We start from the raw sequence: 22,093 nt of genomic DNA, 5'->3' as shown, positions 1-22,093 counted from the left end.
AGTCTTTCCCACATGCTCAGGGTTTAGCTGATCGCCATATTTGGGGTCGGGAAGAAATTTTCCTCCAGGGTAGATTGCAGAGGCCCTGGAGGTTTTTTGCCTTCCTCTGTAGCATGGAGCACGGGTCACTAGCGGGAGGATTCTCTGCATCTTGGTGTCTATGAACCATCGTTTCAAGGACTTCGATATCTGAGATATAGATGAGAGGATTATTCTAGCAGTGGGGTGGGTGAGATTCTGTGGCCTGCGTTGTAAAGGGGGTCAGACTAGATGATCAAAATGGTCCCTTCTGACCTTAAAGTGTATGAGTCTATCATGGTTTGTTTTAGTAATCTGTATATTAAAACCTGTTTGAAAATGTACTCTTCTGAAGGGCTTGAGTCGGTTTAATGACCACTTATTGCTTTTAGTATTAACATTGACGAAGAAAAAGATAATGTGACTTTTAGTACAGTTAAAATCAAAATCCAGAGCATTGTGATTTCTCATCATATCCTTAACTCACTTTGCAAAGGTTTGTATGTGCTGTTAACTTACTGAAATAAGTCGTTTCACGTGCCTTAACTCTGACTTTTCTCAGGAAATGTGTGGGTTTGAGATAGGCACTTCCTATAATTCCAACATGACTGCACTGAATATTTAATAAGGTGATACCAAGGGAAAACTTCTGTTGGTTGGCCTTTTGCGCAAATATACCTGGAAATGTGATTATTAAGTGCTTTAGTTCTTTTTTTTTTTTTTTAATACATGTAGCAATGATCCTCTCATCCCACTATTTGGAAAAGAGGCAGCAGGGGGCTAGCAACTAACAATCTGGCAATACTGGCATGCAGCCATTTTAAAGGATTGCCACTGTGATTCAGTTTGCAGAGGAAGGATGTCATTTTTTTTAAATATATAACTCTGCTTTCTAGAATGCTGGAACATAAAATAGGCATTTAAGGGTTTAAAACATTTATTTTTTATCATCCCTTTGTTTTCCTGTCAGCCCAAGAATCAGGCCAAAAATTTCAATGGTCTCATTTTTGTTCTGTAGTTTGGTGGCATACTCATTTACATGTTTAAATATGGTGAAGATGCCAAACAGTATGGGCACAAATGCGTTTAGAAATTAGAAGTCGTATTTGGCTATCTCAGTAATTGCCACTGATATGAAGAGTTGTGATTATGTCCCAGTTCCTTGTCTTACTGGACCTTTTTTAATTAGTTTATTCTATTGATGAATGCACCTATTTTTAATAAAAATCTTCAGAAAATGAATAGTGAATGAATAAATAGAGCCAGTAATGGCTAAAGAAACATAAAAAATCATTTTCTAGGGATCATGTAGGATTTAATAAATATTGGGGTTACCATTTAGCATTTTATGTTAGCAGTCTTCAGAGAGAAAATCAATTTAGTAATCCCGTGGCATAAACTTTGTTATGAAAGGGCTCCATCTGCTGTATGTTGCTAGGTACACAATTTTAGAGGAGACTACAATGTGGTGTGAACCTAGGATCCAAAATGACTTTTAAAAATACTGGCATTATCATATCAAGTTCTGCATACAAAAGTTGTAATCTTTTTCTCGGGCACCATGAAAACAAATCTCTAGCAATTCTGAGTGCCTGTGAAGCAATGTTTTATCAAAAATTAGGACCGTAGGTATTAGGCTGATAGCACCACTGTAGTCACAAAAATTTCCCACATCAAACCTTTTTGGCCGTGGCAGTTTGCTATCTCCCATTCACAACCTATGACCTGGTAAACATCAGTTTCAAGTTAGATAGATAGGGTATAAAATACTTATTAACTATGCTTTGAGTGATGCACACAAAGATCATTATAGAAATTGGAGAAGTATAGTGTCCAGACCATGTATAAACATATTGAAACAGATAGGAGGTATATACATCTATAGTGAAATCAAATGTCGCTAGGCCTTCTCCATTACCTTGTGCTAGTGTACATCGGCTGTAACTTCAGTGAGATCAGTAGTATTACTCCACTGTAAACAAAATTTGTATAGATCCCTAAGGACATCTCGAAATTAGCGTCAAAGCTAACTTTTCTCACGGGTTCATTCTAGGATTAAAGATACATGTTGTTCACTGTTTTGGCTGTTTTTAGGCTTATAAAGAACTATTTTGGAGACATCACGTTAAATATATACGACCAGTCCGAAGAGATAACTACAGTGCATTAAGGGCTGTGCTGTTTCAGATATTCAGTCAAGGCATTTATTTTCCACCATGGATGAGGGAGAGAGACATTTTAAAGGTATGTTTCAGTTGCTGAAGCCCTGTCCTTATGTTGTCGAAAAGAGGATTTGATCCAACAACAACTTCTCTAAAACTGCTACATTGCAAGTACGAGCAGAGAGAATGTGAGGGAGAAAGAAAAGTTAAGTACCGTGCAAAAGTGGAAACAAGTGTGAAGTTTATTGGGTTCCCTCATTCTTAAGAGTACAAGAATAAATTAATGGAGATGGGTAGGTGTAATAACATGCCTGAGGGGGACACGGGTATAAGGGCTATCTCTGCTAATAAGGCATAATAATAAGCTGTGTCATCCAATTTTAAGCCTTATGCCTGCCATTGGAAATGAATTATTTACTTTTGGTACTGGGAGTACCTAGAGACCCCAGTCTGGGATGGAGGGTCCTATTGTGCTCTTTATTGGCTGGTTGCCTGTGAAAAAGGCCACAAAGTTACTTACAAAGCTGAAAGCTAATTAGAGCTTCAACATTAGTTAATGGTGGATGACTGAGGGTTTCTTTTTGACTGCCTGAGCACGCGTGTGTGTAGAGTGCACTTTAGGTTGCATATGCACTCTGTGAGCCCGGAATCAGAAAATTCTTCCCAACAGTGTCTGTTTAGTTCATCCCTGTGCTCTGCTCTGAGGGCAAAAAGGGGCTGCCAGACAGCTGCCCTTTCCATTCCTTCTCACTGCTTGGAGTCTGGATGGAGCCTTAGAGGTCACTGCATTCTTTCAGCCTTTACCTGTAAATAGATTAGCTTAAATCTCAAGGAGTAACCCTGTTAGTCTGTATCTTCAAAAACAATGAGGAGTCCAGTGGCACCTTAAAGATTAACAGATTACTTGGACATAAGCTTTTGTGGGTTAAAACCCACTTCACGGTTTTTATCCACGAAAGTTTATGCCCAAATAAGTCTGTGAGTCTTTAAGGTGTCACCCCTTGTAGTTTAGCTTAGTACATTTTGTGCCCTTCATTGGGCACCTTTTGTATAGGGCAGTGATCCTTCCTTCTTCCCCTCCACTTCACTCTGAGGCATGGAGAATAAGCCAAAGGCTCCTGGCTAAGAGAGCTTTGTGAACTGCTAGGGGGCTTTCTGAGTAAATACAGTCCATGACTCTCCTTGTACCAACTGAGGGAGGCCATTATCCCTATCAAGTGCAATACAGGCAGTCCCCGGGTTACGTACAAGATAGGGACTGTAGGTTTGTTCTTAAGTTGAATTTGTATGTAAGTCGGAACTGGTACATATTGTAGGGGAAACTCTAGCCAAACATTTTTTTTTAGTTTTGGATAGCATAGGGAAAGGTTAACTCCCCTCTAATGTTTGTTTTGCTGTCTGTTCCCCTGTTCAGAAGATTTCACATCTATTTCTGTCCCTGTGACAAACTCAGGACTAAAGGAGTAACTCATCAAATACCAAACAGCTCTGCACCATGCTTTGAGCTAATAGCTTTATTTCCACACACCACCCAGGGTTCTAGGAGGAGGGTCCTTTTTTTGCTAACACAATGAGGCCAGCACTTTGTTTGTTTTGGTGGAGTCTTTGTTTGCCCAGGGAGCCCAGCATGTATAGGGGGAGGAGGGGCGGAGAGGCTGCTTTTGTCTGCTGTTCGGCAGCCTGTTGCTCAGGGGAGGGGGCAGCCTGTTGCTGGCAGGGGGGGAGGGGGGAGGCGTGCAGGATGCGAGGCCGCGGGGGGGGGGCAGCGGGCGTGGGGAGGCACTTTTCCTCTGCCCGGCAGCTCTGCGGGATCCCTGTCCCTGTGGCCAGCTGCTGCAGGCAGAGGCCAGTTGGAGCCGGCCGAAGAGGAGGAGGAGGTGGATTCTAGGACCCAGGTGAGCGAGCCCCGGGGACGCTGCTGCGCTCCGGGAGCCCGGCATGTATAGAGGGGAGGAGGGGCAGAGAGGCTGCTTTTGTCTGCTGTTCGGCAGCCTGTTGCTCAGGGGGGGGGCAGCCTGTTGCTGGCAGGGGGGTGGGTGGGGGGGGGGGCAGCGGGCGTGGGGAGGCACTTTTCCTCTGCCCGGCAGCTCTGCGGGACCCCAGTCGGAGCCAGCCCGAGGAGGAGGAGGATCCTAGGACCCAGGTGAGCGAGCCCCGGGAATGCTGCTGCGCATGTGCGGGAGCTGCCTCACCCCGTTCGTATCTAGGGATCCGACGTAAGTCGGATCCACGTAAGTCGGGGACTGCCTGTACTTCTAGGTCATTTCCATGAGGGATGAGGTAGTCAACGGAGATCTGTCTCATGATGTTTCTCATGGATAGGTCCATGAGAGCATCTCCAGACTTTTGACTTCCTGTAAGTTTGTCTGAGGAAAGTATGAATGTGGCTTTGGCTGGTTCCAGGCCTCTTACCCCTGCTCCACAATTCCCTGTTGGCTCTGACTTGGGTGATAAGGGCTGGGATTAAAACAGAGGAAAGGAGAGACAAATGCTCTCATATAAATAAGGGGAAGTGCCTTGTCCATGACCTCTAAGAAGAAATAGAAGTTCTCTTCCCTCCCCAAATTGGGGAAAGCCTTGTGCTCGGGTTTAGTATCATTTGGCACTATGAAAGATCAGCCTAGGGCAGTGGTTCTCAAACATTTTGACCTGTGGACCACCTGGCTCAATGTAAACCTTTCCACAGACCATCAGTTGCTAATGGAAACTCACTGTTAATTACATAATTATGCCCAAGCCATTTGCTAGTGCTGCAGCTAGGGAGAACGGTTTAATGTAAATTATGAAACATTCAGTGTTTTAACCATCTCATGTTAGTTTATCAAATTTCATTTTAAATAAAGTAAAATATTAATGTATGTCCAACACAAAAGGTTCCAGTGTTTTCTTTTTTTATGGCAGGGGTAGGGAAAATTTTTTGGTTTGGGGGCCACTGACCCACAGAAAAATCCATTAGGGACTACACAAATGAGAAGCAAAAAAACTCCTCCAAAAAACTCCAACCCTCACTGAGTAAACTGAGACTTTACTCCTCTAGCCTTCCAGTCCCACAGGGTGAGGGGAAGGGACAGTGAGCAGCTTGATCTGCCTCTCTCTGCAAGCCAGGTCTGGCGGGAAGGTCGGGGCTTTCTTCACCTTCCCCCACCATGCCCTCCAAGCTGTAACCTGGAGCTTTTGCTGCAGCCTCACAGCTGCACAGTGACCACAAGGCTTGAGCAGGAGTGTGGGCTCCTCGCTGCATGGGGGAAAAGGAGCTGAGCTCAAGCCATGGATCACGTGGAAGGCAATCGTGAGCCATTAGTGGTCTGTGGACCGTACTTTGAGAACCATTGGCCTAGGGCATCGACTAAGGACAAGGCTCCGATTGGGACCTGTACTTTGGAACCTCCGGCATATACATCCAGGCCAACACCCTGGGCTCCAGTGACCATTGGACTGTCTGCCATTACAGCAGAGAAGGAGGTGAGCCTATCCGCTCCAGCTCTCTGTTTGGCACTGGATAACCTTCTGATTCTCTAGGAGCTAGTGTCACTGTTGCTGTTCAGAGATCTGCCAAGATGCCACTCGATACTAGCCTGTACTCGATCACTGAGCGGGGGTCAAAACTTTTGCCAGCCCTGTTGACTAATAGGGACAGAGCATCACCACCTCCTCGCATGAGATCTCCCCCATTGGACTCGGATTCCAAATCCATTGACTCTGAAGGTACCAGGAACATGAGGCCCATTCCCAAACTACTCCCCAAGGTGATTTTTGTGAGGATAAAGCCCAGATAGGACACTGGGAATCTCTGAGTTTCACAATACTCCCAGCCCAGGGAATAGTAACCCTCTATGTATTGGAACTTCAGGGGGTAGCCAAGTTAGTCTGTTAGGGTGTATCTAGACTACATGGTTTTGTCGACAAAAGTGGCCTTTTGTCGACAAAACTATACCTGTGTCTACACTTCCACCACGTTATGTCGACAGTAAATCGACAGAATGTGGCAGTTTTGTTGACGGTGGTAAACCTCATTCTACGAGGAATAACACCTTTGTCAACAGAGTTCTGTCGATAAAAGGTAAGTGTGGATGCAGGGAAGAATTTATATCAACAATAAAGGCCTCCAGGAAGAAGCCCTGGTGGACACTCCTGCCACAGCTTTCAACTCTATTGTTCCTGCCTGCAGCCATCTTTAAAAGGCACAGGCACCCAGGATTACCATTCTGGCAGCAAGCCACCTCCACCCAGGACCCTGAGACTGCGCAGCTCTGTCCAGTCAGGAAACTCGGAGCCGTGTCCCAGGGACAAGCCCCCCAAAACTCCCCTGGCCCTTCCAGGGACACGTTCCCCCAGGAAGCCAGGGGCACCAAATGCCGGGCACCCTTCTGGTCTGAGCCAGGAAAGGCCACCACCCCCACACCGTACCCCAGGTCAGAGCCAAGGTCAAGGAGCTGAGGCAGGGGTACATCAGGGCCCGTGAGCACAGCTCCCGCTCCGGGGAAACAGCACACCGCTGCGCCTACTACGAGGACCTGGACTGGATCCTGGGGGCAGGGAAACCCCTGCCTCCTGAGAGGCTTGTGGACTCTGGGTTGGAGACCCCTGTGCAGCAGTGGCCGCAACTCCAGGCAGACGACCAGGAGCTCCAAAAGGAGGAGGAAGAGGAAGATGGCACCAGGAGCACCCTGGAGCAAGACGCCTACAACTCAACAGGCCTCCCAGACAACTTCAGACACCGGGGAGGGAACATCAGGTGAGTGCTGTGAGGGTCCAACACACACAGGATTGGGCAGGCGGGAGCAAAGTGGACGGTGCAGTGCTGTGACATGTCATGCTGATCACAGCCTGGGGGGGGTCACACCCCTGGCCGCCCACAGGGAGGGCCATCCTACCCCTGCACCCGCATGGCTGTGAGGCACCACCTGCTCCTGCAGGCAGTGATGCCAGATGCAGGCATGGGTTGGGGATGCTGGGATTGCCACGCAGTTTAGGCCTCTCGGAAATCTGTGGGAACCCCAACTGTGGCCTGACACTTGTCTGTGCTGCTTGGCCATGGGGTGAGTGTGAGGGGGGCAGGATGGTGGCCTGCACACCTTCTGGGCTCCAGGGAGGCTGTGGCTGCTGGCCAGGCCACACCATGCCTTACTGAGAGCCACATGAGCATCCTCTGACCCTAGGACAGGCACTGTCTGCTGAGAAGGAGGAGGAAAGTGTGAGCATGCATGACTGATGACTTTTCCCTCTTGTCCTCCACAGCCGGACCAGCTGACCAGGAGGGGGGCACCACACCTAGCCCACACCCAGACTGCTGCAGGGAACCCGTTGGCACTGGCGCACGTACTTGGACCTGCAGTGGATACAGGACACATTTAACCGGAAGATGGAGGCAGAGTAGCGCAGGCACTTGCTGGAGGAATTTGCCCAGCAGCGCACTGAGATTTGTGCTGCGATCCGGGAGGCCATGGCCTTCCCCGGTCCTGCGCCTGGTCCTGCCCTCCCCTCAGCCTCTGCTCTCCCCAGCCTCTGCCATCCCAGACCCAGGTACAGCCCCACCTCCTGCCCAGTCCCCTACTGTCCCAGCCCACATGCACAGCCGTGTGCGAGAAGGCCTCTGCAGCCAAAGTGCCAGGGGCTCCTCATCAAGGCAGCACCCTCAGCCCTGAGCTTCCCTCCCCCCTTAAAGGTTGGCATTCCCCATTCCCACTTGTGAGAGTCACTGAGGGAAGCACTTTACTTTGTTTACAAACACTTTATTTTTCTGAACAAAAGATCATTTTAGTTTTTCAAAAAACCAACAGTGAAATAAACTGTAAACATTTTTTTATCAACACCTGTCTCTATTCTCAGTGTGTGATGAATGCGTACAATGTGTGAATGTGGGGCCAGGAGGGGTTTTGAGGAGGAAGGCACCAGGGGTATGGGGCACTCCCACATTTGGAGGGACCTGGGAAAAATCATTGGCCTCCTTGGGAGAATTGCTCCCTCAGGGCTTCGGCTTTGCAATCCCAAATGGTGGGCTTGCCGGATGGCAGCTGTCTGGGGCTGCTCAAAGTGCCTCCCCTCCATGTCAGTCCATGTCCCCCACACAGGGAGGAAGTCCTCCCCTTTCCTCTCCACTAGGTTGTGCAGCGCACAGCATGCTGCAACCACATCAGGGATGTTGTGTTCCCCCATGTCCAGCCGAGTGAGCAAGCATCTAAATCTCCCCTTCAGATGGCCAAAGGCGCACTCCACCTGGAAGTGAGCCCGATTCAGGCAGGAGTTACAGTTCCCTGCTCGCATCCAGGTGGCCGGTGTAGGGCTTCATGAGCCAGAGTATAAGGGGGTACGCCACGTCGGCCATGATGCATGTAGGCATGTGTACATCCCTAACTACATAGTTCTTCTCCGGAAATAGTGCCCCAGCCTGCTGTATAGGTAGGAGTTCTGGACTATGCGGGCATCGTGTGCCCGGCCTGACCACCCGACACAAATATCTATGAATGGTCCCCGGTGGTCAACCACAGCCTGCAGCACCATGGAAAAGTAGACCTTTCTATTAATATACTGTGCTACTCGATGGGGTGGTGCGCTGATCGGTATGAGAGTCCCATTAAATGCTCCACCACAATTCGGAAAACCCAGCCGTGCAAATCCGGCCAAGATGGTCTCCAGGTCTCCGAGGCGGACAGTCCTGTGAAGCAGCTGCGAATTGATGGCCATCACCACCTGGAGAAAGAGACAAATACAAACACACATAACAAGACATTAGAGGAGTTGCATGAACTGATGAGAGGTGCTTCCCCTCCTAGACCCAGAGTCCCGCCTCAGGCAACCCCCCGCCTTTCCCCCACACCACCGCAGGGTGAGGCCAGGCAGGCGTCTACCACTTCCACCCCATCCCCCATTCCCTGTGCCCAGTCCTAACCATTCCCCTTATCCACTCGCCTTCGCCCCCATGGACTGTCCCCCGAGACTGACTTACCTCCATCAAGATGGCCCCGACAGTAGACGCCCCCCCAAGCCAAACTGATGTCCCATGGAGCAGTAGCTGTCGGGGGTGACCAGCTTCCACAGAGCAATAGCGACACACTTCTTCAGGCGTATGGCAGCCTGCAAGCAGGTGTCCTGGCATCGCAGGGTGGGGGCAAGCCAGGCACAGAGCTCCTGGAAGGTGGACTTCCGCATCCGGAAGTTTCAGAGCCACTGGTTCTACTGCTGCATAACAAGCCGGTCCTACCAGTCAGAACTAGTGTCCAGCCTCCAAACTCACCTCTCCAGGAATAAGTTCAGGGGCAAGGGCAGTAAGGCTACAGCCTGAGTGAGGAGCTCAAAGCTGGGCTCTGAATCCAGCTCTGATGCAAATGTCATGATGCTCTCATGAAGATGCAGCAGAACTTCCATCATCACAGTATGGGGCTATCGCCTGCCCAGGGAGGAGAGAAAGAAAAAGGGAGGGGGTGGGAGACAGAGCATCATTAAGTATCTGGAGAATGGGTACTTAAACCTAAGCAGATAAAAATCAAGTCAATAGATGGGGGGAGGTATTCCTGCTCATCCAGAACATCACCTACAGCCCCCAACTTAAACCTGTCCAACACATTATCAATAAACTACAACCTATACTGGAACAGGATACTAAACTCCGAGATGCTCTGGGAGACAGACCATAGTCTCCTATAGACAACCAGAAAGGGCATTGTCTCAACGACTTGATTAGCTGCATCCTGCTTCAAAGACTTTTTAACACCAGACTTGAAAGAGAATCCTCTGAATTGTCATTCATGCTTAAATTCGACACTTTTCACCTAGGTCTAAACAAAGACATTAATTATCTTACCCATTACAAAGATAGCTTCCCCAATTATCACCTCTAATATCATTAGCTCACAGACATTTACCTCCCCCCCTTCTGTTGAAATTTGATTTGTCCTTTTCATATGTGTTCATTTTTTTGATTGTACCCTTTGGTATATATGGTTGTACCAATTTTCTTCCACTATTTGATCTGAGGAAGTGGGTCTGGCCCACGAAAGCTCATCATCTAATAAACCATCTTGTTAGTCTTTAAAGTGCTACATAGTTCTGTTTTTTGCTTCTACTCACCTTGTAGTAATTGGAGTTCTTCAAAATGCCCTTATGTGTAGTGCACCACTCACCCTCTGTTCCCACTGCCTCTAATTCTATTCTATTGTGCAGCCTTGCAGTGGAGAAGGACCTGAGATGGGGGTGGTCCAGCAGCCCATTTTGTACCCTGGATGTGGAGCATAAGGAGAGTGTGGGTGCATCCATGGAACAAGTGGCCACTGCTAGGAAGAATTCTCTGGGTCTGGGTGGATAGAGCTCATATGCACTACACATCACTATATCTCATAGAATTCCAGTTATCATAAGATAAGTTATCTTTCCTTTTTTTAAAGCTATAGGCTGGGGGGGGGGGTTAGTCTTCTGCAGGCTATGGTTTATCATTTAAAACATACCTACTCTATACCTAAATTAATAACAATATTATATTCTACTCATCGTTACAATAATGATCTCTACCCTATTGTATTTTTACAGCTCCCTGAAAAACTTCTGTATTCACAAGGCTGCAACTGGATTCAGCAATATAGTTTTGGTCCAGAAAGATACACAGGCCCCAATGTATTTGGAAAATTACGTAAATGTATTGAAACATTAAAGACACAGGTGAATATTTAGGAAATGGAAGAAATGTTAGAAGGGTGGAATGAGACTGAAAAGGGAAATCATTTACTGCTACAGAAGTATCGGCTTTCTGCTCAAAACATTACTTCTGTACAATCTGTCAGATGTTACTGGTTTTAAGTATGGGCATAAGAATGTCCTTATATCTGCTCTGCTGGTCATTGCTATTTTGGTCTTTACATGGTCATTTTTAATTCTACTCTATATCTTTTTTACTTGGTTTACCAGTAAATTATCTTATGTCTTTTGAGATCCTGTTGCTTGTTACATGGCTGACTACACCTCTGCCCCCTTTCAGATCTCTCAGAGCATCCACATCTGGGATTGTAGGTCTCTTTGCTTTTCTCTGTCTTGGTGTCGAAGCTTGTGATTTGGGTCCTTATTACATTACCTCATTCATGCCAAGTACTTTTCATAGAATCACACACGTGTTGGACTAGAAGGGACCTCAATAGGTCATCTAGTTTAGTTCCCTGCACTCACATCTGGACTTACCTAATTAGACCATTCCTGATGGGTGTTTCTCTAATCTGTTCTTAAAAACCTCCAGTGATGGAGAGTCCACAACCACCCTTGCAGGACAACATTTCAGAATTTGGTTGGGGGAGGAATGACCTGTGCATGCTTCAATATTAGGAGGCAGAGTGAAGGCATGGGGGGCACAGAGTGAGATCAGTGGTTTCAGCCGTGTTACTGAATATGCTCAGTACAAGTCAAACAGCAAATCTGGAGGAGGAGGAACCAACCCTGTTTGCCCTTCCCCTTCTCCCCTCCCATACACATTGCCTCTTTTTAGGGGCTACCAAGGTATTTGAAAACTCTAGCTTTTTTTGCCAGATAATTTAGCAATTAGCTGGCAGAAGCCACAATATCTAATTCCTATATAAAAGAATGAAAGAAAATTAAATAAATATTAGGCCTATTCAGCTCTTGTGGCAAGTCACTTAAGGAATGCTGGTTAGGCTCAACATTTAAATATATATTCTCACTTTGTTACTAACTCTGGGGGGAGGGGGAAATAGACAGAGAGAGAGACTGTCAGGGTTCCTAGAATCTATCTCGGCTCTAGGAAGGAAGTGGTGTTTAGTAGGTTACAGCAGGAGGCAAATACATCTGGGTCCTATGTAAGAACCTCAGAATGGTCACACTGGGTCAGACCAAAGATCCATCTAGCCCAGTATCCTGTTTTCCAACAGTGACCAATGTAAGGTGCTTCAGAAGCCATGAACAGAAGAGACATTCATCAATGATCCATCCTGTGCCCCTTCCCAGCTTCTGGCAAACAGAAGCTAGGGACACCATCTCTGCCCATCATGGCTAGTAGCCATTGATGCACCCATGCTCCTTAAATTATTTTGTTCTTATTGCAACCCTGTTTATAGTCTGAAACTTCACCATCCCTGACAAAGCGTTCAAGAGATTCACCGTGAAGAAATAATTTCTTTTGTTTGTTTTAAATTTTCTGCCTATAAATTTCATTAAGTGACCTTGCTGACTTTGCTATGAGTCAGTGGCCTCCAATCCCCCCAAAAAAGGTTTGCCACTCCTGCCTTATATGGAAGCTGTTCCTTACCCCTAATAATTTCTGTTGCCCTTCTCGCTATACCTTTTCCAAATTCAGTGTATCTTTTTATAGATGGAGAGACAAGACCTGCATGCTGTATTCAAGATGTGGGCATACCATGACTTTATATAGAGGCAATATGATATTTTCTGTCTTTATTCTCTATTCCTTTCCTAATGATTCTCAATATTCTTTTAGCTTTTAAATTGTGACTGCACACTGAGGAGATGTTTTCTGGGAACTTTTCTAAGATCTCTCTCTTAAGTGGTAACAGCTAATTTAGACCCCATCATTTTTGTATGATTGGGATTATATTTTTCCATGTGCATTACTTTGCATTAATCAGCATTGAAATCCATCTGCCATTGTGTTGTCCAGCCACCCAGTTTTGTGAGGTCACTATAACTCTTTGCAGTCAGCTTTGGACATAACTATTTTAAGTTTGTATCATCTGCAAATTTTACCACTCACTGCTTACCCCTTTTTAAAAATCATTTATGAATAAGTTGAACAACACTGGTCCTAATACAGACCCCTGGTGCATACCACTGTTTATTCCTACCTTTTGTTTTCTATCTTGTAAGTGGAGTATCTGGCAATGTTTTCATGGTCATCTAATGACTCTTCAGTTACTTGAACCACGACAAGGTTTTTGTTATCTTAATCGCCTGCCTCTCTCTATTTATAAACAAATTTCCTGCCCCAAAGGCAAAGCTGAGAGCAGTTAAGAGCTGGGTCAGGGCATGTGCTTTAAGCAGTGCATGTGCTCCAGTATGAAATTAAGGGGTTCAAACCTTTAAGGCTGAGTTTCCCAACCTGTGGGTCACCGTTACATTTCAAAAGGGTTGCCAAGTGTCTCCCCAGGTTGCTCTACTCCCCACTTCCCCCCGTTTTTAATGGCCTTGGGTCACCAAGTCTTCCTGAATTGTCAAAATGGGTCCCCATCTGGAAAAGGTTGGGAACCGTGGCTCTAGGGGGAGGCTGTAGCCCCCTCGGCCTCTCCCTAAATGGTGCCCCTGCTCCCTAAGCTATTTGTTCTAGTGCTTAACTACCCTGAGAGGAAGTTTTTCTTAATATCCAGGATAAGCTTCCTTTGCTGCAATTTAAGCCCATTACGTCTTGTCTTATTCTTAGATGTTAAGTACAATATTTTTTCACCCACTTTCTAACAACCTTTTTTGTGTTACTGTTATCATGTCTCCCCTCTGATTCCTCTTCTCCAAATTAAACAAACCCATTTTTTCCAGTCTTTCCTCATAGGCCATGTTTTCTAGACCTTTAATCATTTTTGTTTTTCTTCTCTGGGCTGACTCCAATTTATCCACAACTTTCCTAAAATATAGCACCCAATATTGAACCCAATGTTCAAACTGTGAACTTATCAGCATGGAGTAGAGGATGTCTTTTCTTCTCATGTCTTGTTTACAACACTCCTACCATTTCCATATTTTCTGTTATTGTCTTTCCTGTCCTTAATTTTCTTCTTACTACTGATTTATTTGTACAATATTTTCTTGTTGCCTTTTATGTCTATAGATAATTTAATCTCATTTTGTGCCTTGGCATTTCTAATTTTGTCCCTACATACTTGTTTATATGCATCTTTTGTAATTTTAATATCATTTTAATATATATTCTTACTTTGTTACTAACTGCGGGGGAAGGGAGAGGAACAGACTGTTAGGATTCCTGGGCTCTATCATCGCTCTGAGAGGGAAGTGAGGTCTAGTGGGATATAGCAGGTTACTTTTGTGGGACTCTTTTTTAAAGTTACTGATCTTAGAAGGATTCCTGGTTATGCCAAGATGGTCTCTTGGCATATTTCTTATTTTTCCTATGCAGTGGGTTAGTTTGCTCTTTTGCCCTTAATGCCTCTGAAAAATTGCCAAGTCTTTAGAACTGTTTTTCCTTTAGAATTGCTTCCCATGGGATCTTATCTACCAATTCAATGAGTTTTCTAAGTCTGCTTTTTTGAAACCCATTGCATTTATTGTGTTGTTTTCCCTCCTAACATTCCTTAGAATCGTAAGATATCATTTCATGATCACTTTCATCCAAGCTGCCTTCCACTTTCAAATTCCAGTTGGTTTCTTCCTATTTGTCCAAATCAAATTTAAAATATTCTCTTCCCTAGTAGTTTTCTCTCCATCTTCTGAAACAAAACAAAAAATTGTCTCCAGTCCAAGAACTTATTGGGTAATTTACTCCCTGTTGTGTTATTTTCGCAACAAATATTGGCCTATAGTAGACCCTTACTAAGACATAACTCTTGTTTTTTACCTATTTTATCTTTACCCAGAGACTTTCTACAAGTCTGTCTCTATCTCAGTCTTAATCCAAGTATGTACATCTTTTGTCCCTTTTATCACCTTGGAGTTCCAACTGGTCTCAGGCACCTGTGTTTCTTCCCTTTGGGAACCTGTGATCAATGATACAGTGACCAGCAACCCTTTTAAAGCAAAGTATACAATGTAAAATATACAAAGCATTAGAGGAAAAGAAAGGAGTTTAAAACAACAGTCAGCCTCCTTACCTGTATCCAATTTGCTACAATTCCATAAGGGCAATTTAGGCTCATGTGTTTTCAGGCATGATCCCTGTGAATGTTTATTATTGTCTGGTTTTACTCATCTTCCAGAAGGGGAAACCGTTGCCAGCTCTGGCCAGCTGTGTAGCTGCCTTCTGCTCTGCCTCTGGCCCACAGTTCACACAGCTCCTACCTGGTGCCTCCTGCCTGTTCCCCCACCAGTTTCCATGCCCTACTCCTGCCCTCCACAGCCCTACGCCTGACCCCATGGCCTTGCAGCCTTGAGCCCCATAGTGTGTTTGCTCAGGCTGCATAGGGCACCAGGAATCCTAAGAATAATGAGGAGTCCTGTGGCACCTTAGAGACTAATAGATTTATTAGGACATGAGCTTTTATTGGTAAAACTCACTTCATTTAATCGATTTGTTAGTCTGCAAGGTGCCACAAGAATCATTGTTTTTGCAGATATAGACTAATATGGCTACCCCTCAGAGGAATCATACGGACAGCCCTGTAATGTCTCTTAATTACAAAATAACAACACACACACACTTTGGGTGGATTCAAAGTGATGGCATAGACTTGAAAGACTTTGAGTTCCATTAACAATCTCTAAAGCTATGTCTAGACTACATGGCTCCGTCGACGGAGCCATGTAAAATAGTTTATTCGGCATAATAAAAATAATATAAACGATCAGCTGATCTGGCACAGTGCGGCAGTCTAGACGAGGTTTACCAGAGTGGTTGACAAACGCTTCCTTTGTTGACTGCGCTGCATCTAGACTGCTGTGCTGTGCTGGATCAGCTGATCGTCGGCACAGCGTAGTGGCCATTTTTATTTTAATGAAGCGGGGATTATTTAAATCCCCATTTCTTTGACTGTGGCGAATAAACTATTTTACATGGCTCCGTTGACGGAGCCATGTAGTCTAGACGTAGACTAAAAGCCAGTCAGTGCTTCCACTAATTTTTACTTTAGTTATAATAATGGTTAATGGCACTCAGTGATTATTGTCTTTTTAATCCTTGTCCAAACACAGTTCGCATTAAAATATATAACACACAAAACATGTATCAGTGATGAGGTAAACAGCTGATTTGAATTTCTTGTATATGCTTTGTAGTGGACTGAAATAAGCGGTGTTAAAGATCATGATGAAAGAGGAAACATGTGCAATATCCTTTTCTCTGATGAAAACAAGGAATATAAACTGTATGAGGCTATAAAATTCATCATGCTTTTCCAAGTTGTGGAAGCCTATGATCAGATGAAGAGTGAGCAGAAACGTGTACCCATCCTTTTTAGCCTCCTTTTTGCTCGTGATACCTCATCTGACCCTTTGAGTTTCATGATGAATCATCTGAATTCCATAGGGGACACAGGTGGTCTGGAGCAGGTAATGGTGTGAATAAAAATTAAATTCTAGCAGTCTGTATTTACTGAAGGAATAGAATTTGGGAATATTTTGAATTCTTATACCTTGATTTGATATTCTTACTTTAATACTAGGGCTGGATGAAAAGTACATTGTTTTTAGAGCATCTAGACTGTTTATAAATTTGGGTAGAATTTGGAAAATAGTATCAGCCAGAAGGAAACTGGGAGACAAAGTTTGGAAATGTTGAATCATTTTGTTTTGACATTTTGTAAATAAGCTGTTTTGACATCTGAACAAAATGTCATATATAATCAACATTTTCTAACAATTTATTTGACCCCAAATAATTTTTGAGGTGGGGAGGGGAGAAAAACAAAACAGTAGTTTTGGTTTGAAATAATTTTTTTCAGTTCAGTGATTGAATCAAAATATAAGCTATTTGCTCAGCTCTGTTTAATGCACCATCCATGATGGAATTATTTTATTTTTTAAAAACTTTTCCTAGAGAAAAGGCAATTTAAAAAGGGAGGAGGGACTGTTAGGTATCTCCAAAATAAAATGTCTTGGGGAATTATTTATACAGATTACTAAAAGCAGTGATATCACTGATATAAAAAATAATAGTTTTAGATAACAATATCATGCATGTTTGACATACTTCAGATTTTGCAACTGTTTTTTTTTTCCAATATAAGCTTTCCATATAGGCCACTTTAGAAAGTATATTTGCCCTCCAAGAGATATCTCCTCTGATCACTTACTGGCTCAGGTTGTGGGAAGTTCTTGCTGTTGCAATTCTTAGTCCACTCTTATTATTACAGATGTAAACAAGTTAAATGTCTTACTCTAAACATCACAGCATCTTTAAAATGTGGGTTCTCTCCCCCCCCCCCATTTACCTCTTATAAGTGTATAAACAAATATTTACATCATTTTTCCTCCTTAGGTTGAACTATTTCTTCTTGGATATTTACTTGAAGTAAAGATAAGAGTTTACAGGCTGTATAAGTTTAACACTGAAGAGTTTCAAGTCAGCTATCCAGAGGAGTATCACAGGGATTGGCAGGAAATTTCTCTTCTAACTGAGGATGACCATCACTACCACATCCCCATTATAAGAATAAGAGATTGATTTCTAACCATGCGGTATAAGAAGTGACCATCATTTTAAACCAAGTCCTTTGATGGCAACAGCAGGATTTCAAGTAACATAAAATAATGACTACAGGACACACAGATGTGTTGTGCATTACCTTACAATGCTAAATGATACCTATTCTTAAAGAAGGGTGTTTCAGCATTCCCTACCCACTGACTTGGGGAGAGAAACAAAGGCAATAATAACAATAAATGACTTGCAGTAGAGCTTTATTCAATATATACTCTTCCCTTTGTCTTCCCTTCTCCTTCTTTTTGGAAGGGTCAGATTTTAATGTTACCCATCCAAAGTATGCAAAGGGTTGTCTTTGCAATTGGTTTGAGAAGGCTGTGCACTGCAGTTCATTTACAAATGCTGCCTTTTCACAAAAATGTTCTCTCTCCATACATTATATACATTTAGCAGGACTTGAATTTCCTAAGATTTTTGTATATATGATTTACTACCTTGGACTTTCCTTAATCTTAACATCAAGTTTACTTCTAGTTTTGTTAAGCAGTGTCCAGTATAACAAGCAAATTGTCTTAAAGTATGTTGAAATATCTGTTCCCACCTATGTTCAGTGCTTTTTTTGTGAGGGTATGCACCTATTTTCTCTGCATAACTTAAATGAATTGCATTCCCCTCGAGCATACCGGCATCTCTGTTCCTGGGATGGCTGGGCTCCTGATGGAAGCCCACTTGGGACACGCAGCTCTTAAAGGGGACATTGTTTTGGGCCTTGGTGTGGCTTCTCTTTTTTTTTTTTTTCGTTGCTCAACAGTTTTCCCCCTGGTTTTCTTACAAAAAAAGCACTGCCTATGTTCATTAAAAAGATGACTACTGTGAAGAAAGGGAGATGCCAGATGCATTAAAAAAAAGCAAGGATTGCTGTCTCATATAGGGAGCTAGACACATTCTCATAATCTAAGAGAGTGAACTGCAATTAGACCATTTTATAAAATTAGGACGTTTAACTTTAATGAAAATTAAATAAAAACAGTTTTGCAATATGTTTATTTATGGCACATGGACATTATCCTAACTAAGCTGAAAATTATTTGAGTCACTTCACTAATAAGAGAATATTTAAAGAGAAGAGTTTTTAATAAGAAACAAAAAACTTCTCTTATGTAATATTGACATCGTTGCCAAAGACACATGTAGTGTTTCTCTTATTCTCACAGGAAATAATTTACCAGAAAGAAATGAGAAATCAGGTCCTCAGGAACTATACCAATTATATATACTTTTAGAATACAGAGACTGATCTATTTTTTTCTGAAATGAAAAGCCATGTTTTCCCATATATTTCTTGCATATATGTATATATATTTATGAAATAAACATAGATTTGTTGAGTACTGTAATGGTTTTGTTTCCTGAAAGTTTTACTGGCTCAGATGGTTTGTTCAATAATTTGTAGTCTCTAATTAAAACTGTGTGTTGCATAATTTTTTTCATCTTACCAAAAAACCACATTTCTGATTGTTTTATTTATTAAAAAACTTTCTCCTGAATCAATATGTTGCTCTTTTCTTTTGGTTTTAGTCTGTGTGGGGAGAAGTTTAAAAAGTGCTGATAGTAGCATACTGTTCTTATTTGCTGAATACCAACAATATACTCATTGCTGTACTTATGTGAACCGAAATGGCCCAGTCCGCAGAAAGGTTAAAATGTAGTTCCCATGCAGACAAATGTGTACATAAAATGCAATTCTGCAGAAGTATTTGCTATACTTTTATGAGTGTTTAGAAAGTTTGTCTGTCTATAGTATCTATACAATAATTATGACTAACAATATATAAGTACTATAACTGAAGAATGAATTATGAAAAAAATTACATTTGTACTAGAGATGTAAAACCCTGTTGAATTAGTTATCTGGTTAAACATTAAGTTTAACTGGTTAAATGGGGTGGGCAGGCTAGAGCCCCCCCACTTATAGAACACCAGGGGCTGCTCTGGAGTACCCCTTGCCTGCAATGGGCTCCACAGGGCTGAAGCAGCCCCCTGCCTATGGTGAGTGGGGGGGCTTCTCGAGCCCCCACCCCATTTAACCATTAACATCCCTGAGTTTTGTTAACTTTGAATACACAACTTTCCAAGAATGTTATATTTAAAAAGTCATCTTATACTCCATGTGTCCAACCAGTTCTGAAGCAGTAGTCACTATAGTGGCTACTGCTATAGCGAACTAGTCACTCTTAACCAGCCAAATGGCCACATTGTTCAAACCACCTAGTCACACTCATCCTGCCAAACATCCACACGTGGCTAGTGGCTAGCATGTTGGACACCACAGTCTTATGCTAAAGTGCATGAGGGCCCTATTGAATAGTTTAGAAAACAATGTGGGATGAAAATCAAATCAGTTAAAATATAGCTGCAAGGCTGGCAATTCCTTAATAGTATAGAACCCTATGGAGTAGTCTTCAATAGTTTTATTAAAACAAAGATTAATGGCTAATATGCAAATACCTCCCACCCCTCCAAAAGTAGTCCCATAGCACCTTAGAGACTAACAAATATATGTATAGTATCATGAGCTTTTGTGGGCACATCCCATTTCTTTTTTATTAGTCTCTAAGGTGCTACAGGACTACTGGTACTCTTTTTTTTTTAAGCTACAGACTAACATGTCTATCCTTCTGAACTGCAAATACTCAGTTACCTATTGACTTAAAGGAAGCTGACTGTACCATTAAGAGGTGGTCTGAGCAGGAGGGCAGATGTCAGGAAGGGTAACAAGCAGAAAAAGCGACGAGGAGTCCTGTGGCACCTTATAGACTAACTGAAGTGTAGGAGCATAAGCTTTCGTGGGCAAAGACCCACTTCATCAGATGCATGTAGTGGAAATTTCCAGAGGCAGGAATAAATATGCAGGCCAGGATCAGGCTGGAGATGACCAGGTGGATCCAATCAAGGAGGATGAGGCCCACTTCTAGCAGCTGATCTGGAGGTGTGAATTCCAAGAGAATAGAAGCTGCTTTTGTAGTTAGCGAGCCATTCACAGTCTTTGTTTAATCCAGAGTTGATTGTGTCAAACTTAAAGATGAACTGTAGCTCAGCAGTTTCTCTTTGAAGTCTGGTCCTGAAGTTTTTTTGCTGCAGGATGGCTACTTTTAGATCTGCAATTGTGTGTCCAGGCAGATTGAAGTGTTCCCCTACAGGTTAAGCAGAAAAAGGTCCTTCAGATAGGTTTATCCAAATCTTTAAGAAGCCTGTGATGCAGAAACAGCAGAGGTGCTTCCTGTTGCCTTTTATGAATACTTGGGGGCTGCGTTTCACGCTGCGATACTTGGAGCAGCACCTTCCACTAATTCCTCTGCCTTTTGGGGACCTAGTAGCTACCAGAGCAGGATTTATTTGGCTTGTAAAACTTGTAAAATTTTCTATGTGCATTGATTGTCTTACTTCCTTGACTCCTAGTTTAACAGGACGGTGGCCCTGGGGGTGTATGCATATGTTCCACTCCACATCTTACTAGACTTTTAAAACTGTCAGCTGTAGGTGTAGCTCATAGGCCTGCTACTAGTCATATGCCGTAATGGACAGGAGGAGTGCTGGCCAGAATCTGGTGACTAAAGGGTTAAACTCAGGTAGTTAGCAAGGGGCTTGGCAGGAAGCCAGAAAAACTAATAGGAATAAAGAGCTGAAATGTGAATTGTATAAGGTACCTTGCCTGCTTTCTTTGTGTGGGAGAGTTAAAACAGGAGTTGGGGGAGACAGAATGATTTAAACCCAGCCAGGACTACCATGCCTCCAAGGAATTTGGGGCATGGAGGTAGACTAAACCAAGAAAAGATTGGGAGTAAGTAAAGAAAAAGAGAATCTAGTTTGATCAGAGTATTTTCTCTATTTGGTGGTTTGGTTTGAGCTACTCTGTGTGAATTTATGCCCACCTGCCCCACATTTACCATCTAAACATTTTTCCCAGAGATTTTTTGTTTTAATTTGTTTTCCTTAGTTGCTCTATCAAGTATGCTTTATCAAGTGTACCTTTTGTTTTGTAATAAAAATCACTTTTTTAAGGCGATGATCTGATTCTTGTGTCCTGGAAGATACAGGAAGTCTCTGCCTGTGTGTGTCTGCATGCTTCAGACTGAGAGGTCAGCTACCAGAGACTACAGCTTGTTTTTCTCTTTTCAAGCTCTTTTGGGGCAAAAGAACTTGGGGTACCCCTGGGATGAATTCAACTGTTCACTTCAGTTTTTAGGGATAAAAATCACTTGATGATGGCAGTTACCCCTGAAAATCTGTGCATTTGTGATTCTGGAGAAAGTTTTCGTACCCAGTGCCTGTAGTGGCCAGGTATATTTAAAGTCTTTGTGGGCCCCCACCTCCTGCACTCGAAGAGCCAGAGTGGGGAACAGCCCTGACATACTCCCTATATGCAATTGGATGTAAGGCTTTCTGCCTCTTAGGGTATGTTTGTACTGCAGCCTCTACATGTGCCCAAACTCCCTATTGTCCACATGTCATGGGGAAGGGGACATACACACACACACACACATTGCCATGGCACCTTCTACCAGTAGCCCTGGGAATGAGCTCGTTAGCCTGCAGGGTGCCTCCTTCTAGCTGTGTCTTTCCATGTCCTCACTCTACGCTCTGCATTCCAGACCCTTGT

At 43.5% G+C, this 22,093-nt stretch overlaps 1 protein-coding gene across 4 annotated transcripts in view; it reads left to right on the top strand.

Moving 5' to 3' along the window:
* Positions 1–18,980, top strand: part of OTULINL (OTU deubiquitinase with linear linkage specificity like) — a 40,656-nt gene extending 21,676 nt beyond the window's left edge. For 3 of the 4 annotated variants that reach the window (XM_006117080.5, XM_075921459.2, XM_075921458.2), the window contains 4 exons: positions 2,113–2,262; positions 10,704–10,832; positions 16,068–16,340; positions 17,269–18,980. In XM_006117080.5, the coding sequence (XP_006117142.2) occupies positions 2,113–2,262; positions 10,704–10,832; positions 16,068–16,340; positions 17,269–17,454 (738 nt within the window). In that variant the 3' untranslated portion in view covers positions 17,455–18,980. The remainder of the gene's footprint in view (positions 1–2,112; positions 2,263–10,703; positions 10,833–16,067; positions 16,341–17,268) is intronic. The other variant, XM_014570470.4, reaches the window with a different exon arrangement.
* Positions 18,981–22,093: the final 3,113 nt, after the last annotated feature.

The sequence above is a fragment of the Pelodiscus sinensis genome, chromosome 2, assembly GCF_052426305.1.
Source record: "Pelodiscus sinensis isolate ZL-2025 chromosome 2, ASM5242630v1, whole genome shotgun sequence".
NCBI classification, from domain to species: Eukaryota; Metazoa; Chordata; order Testudines; family Trionychidae; genus Pelodiscus; species Pelodiscus sinensis.
This window is presented reverse-complemented; position numbering and strand designations above follow the sequence as displayed.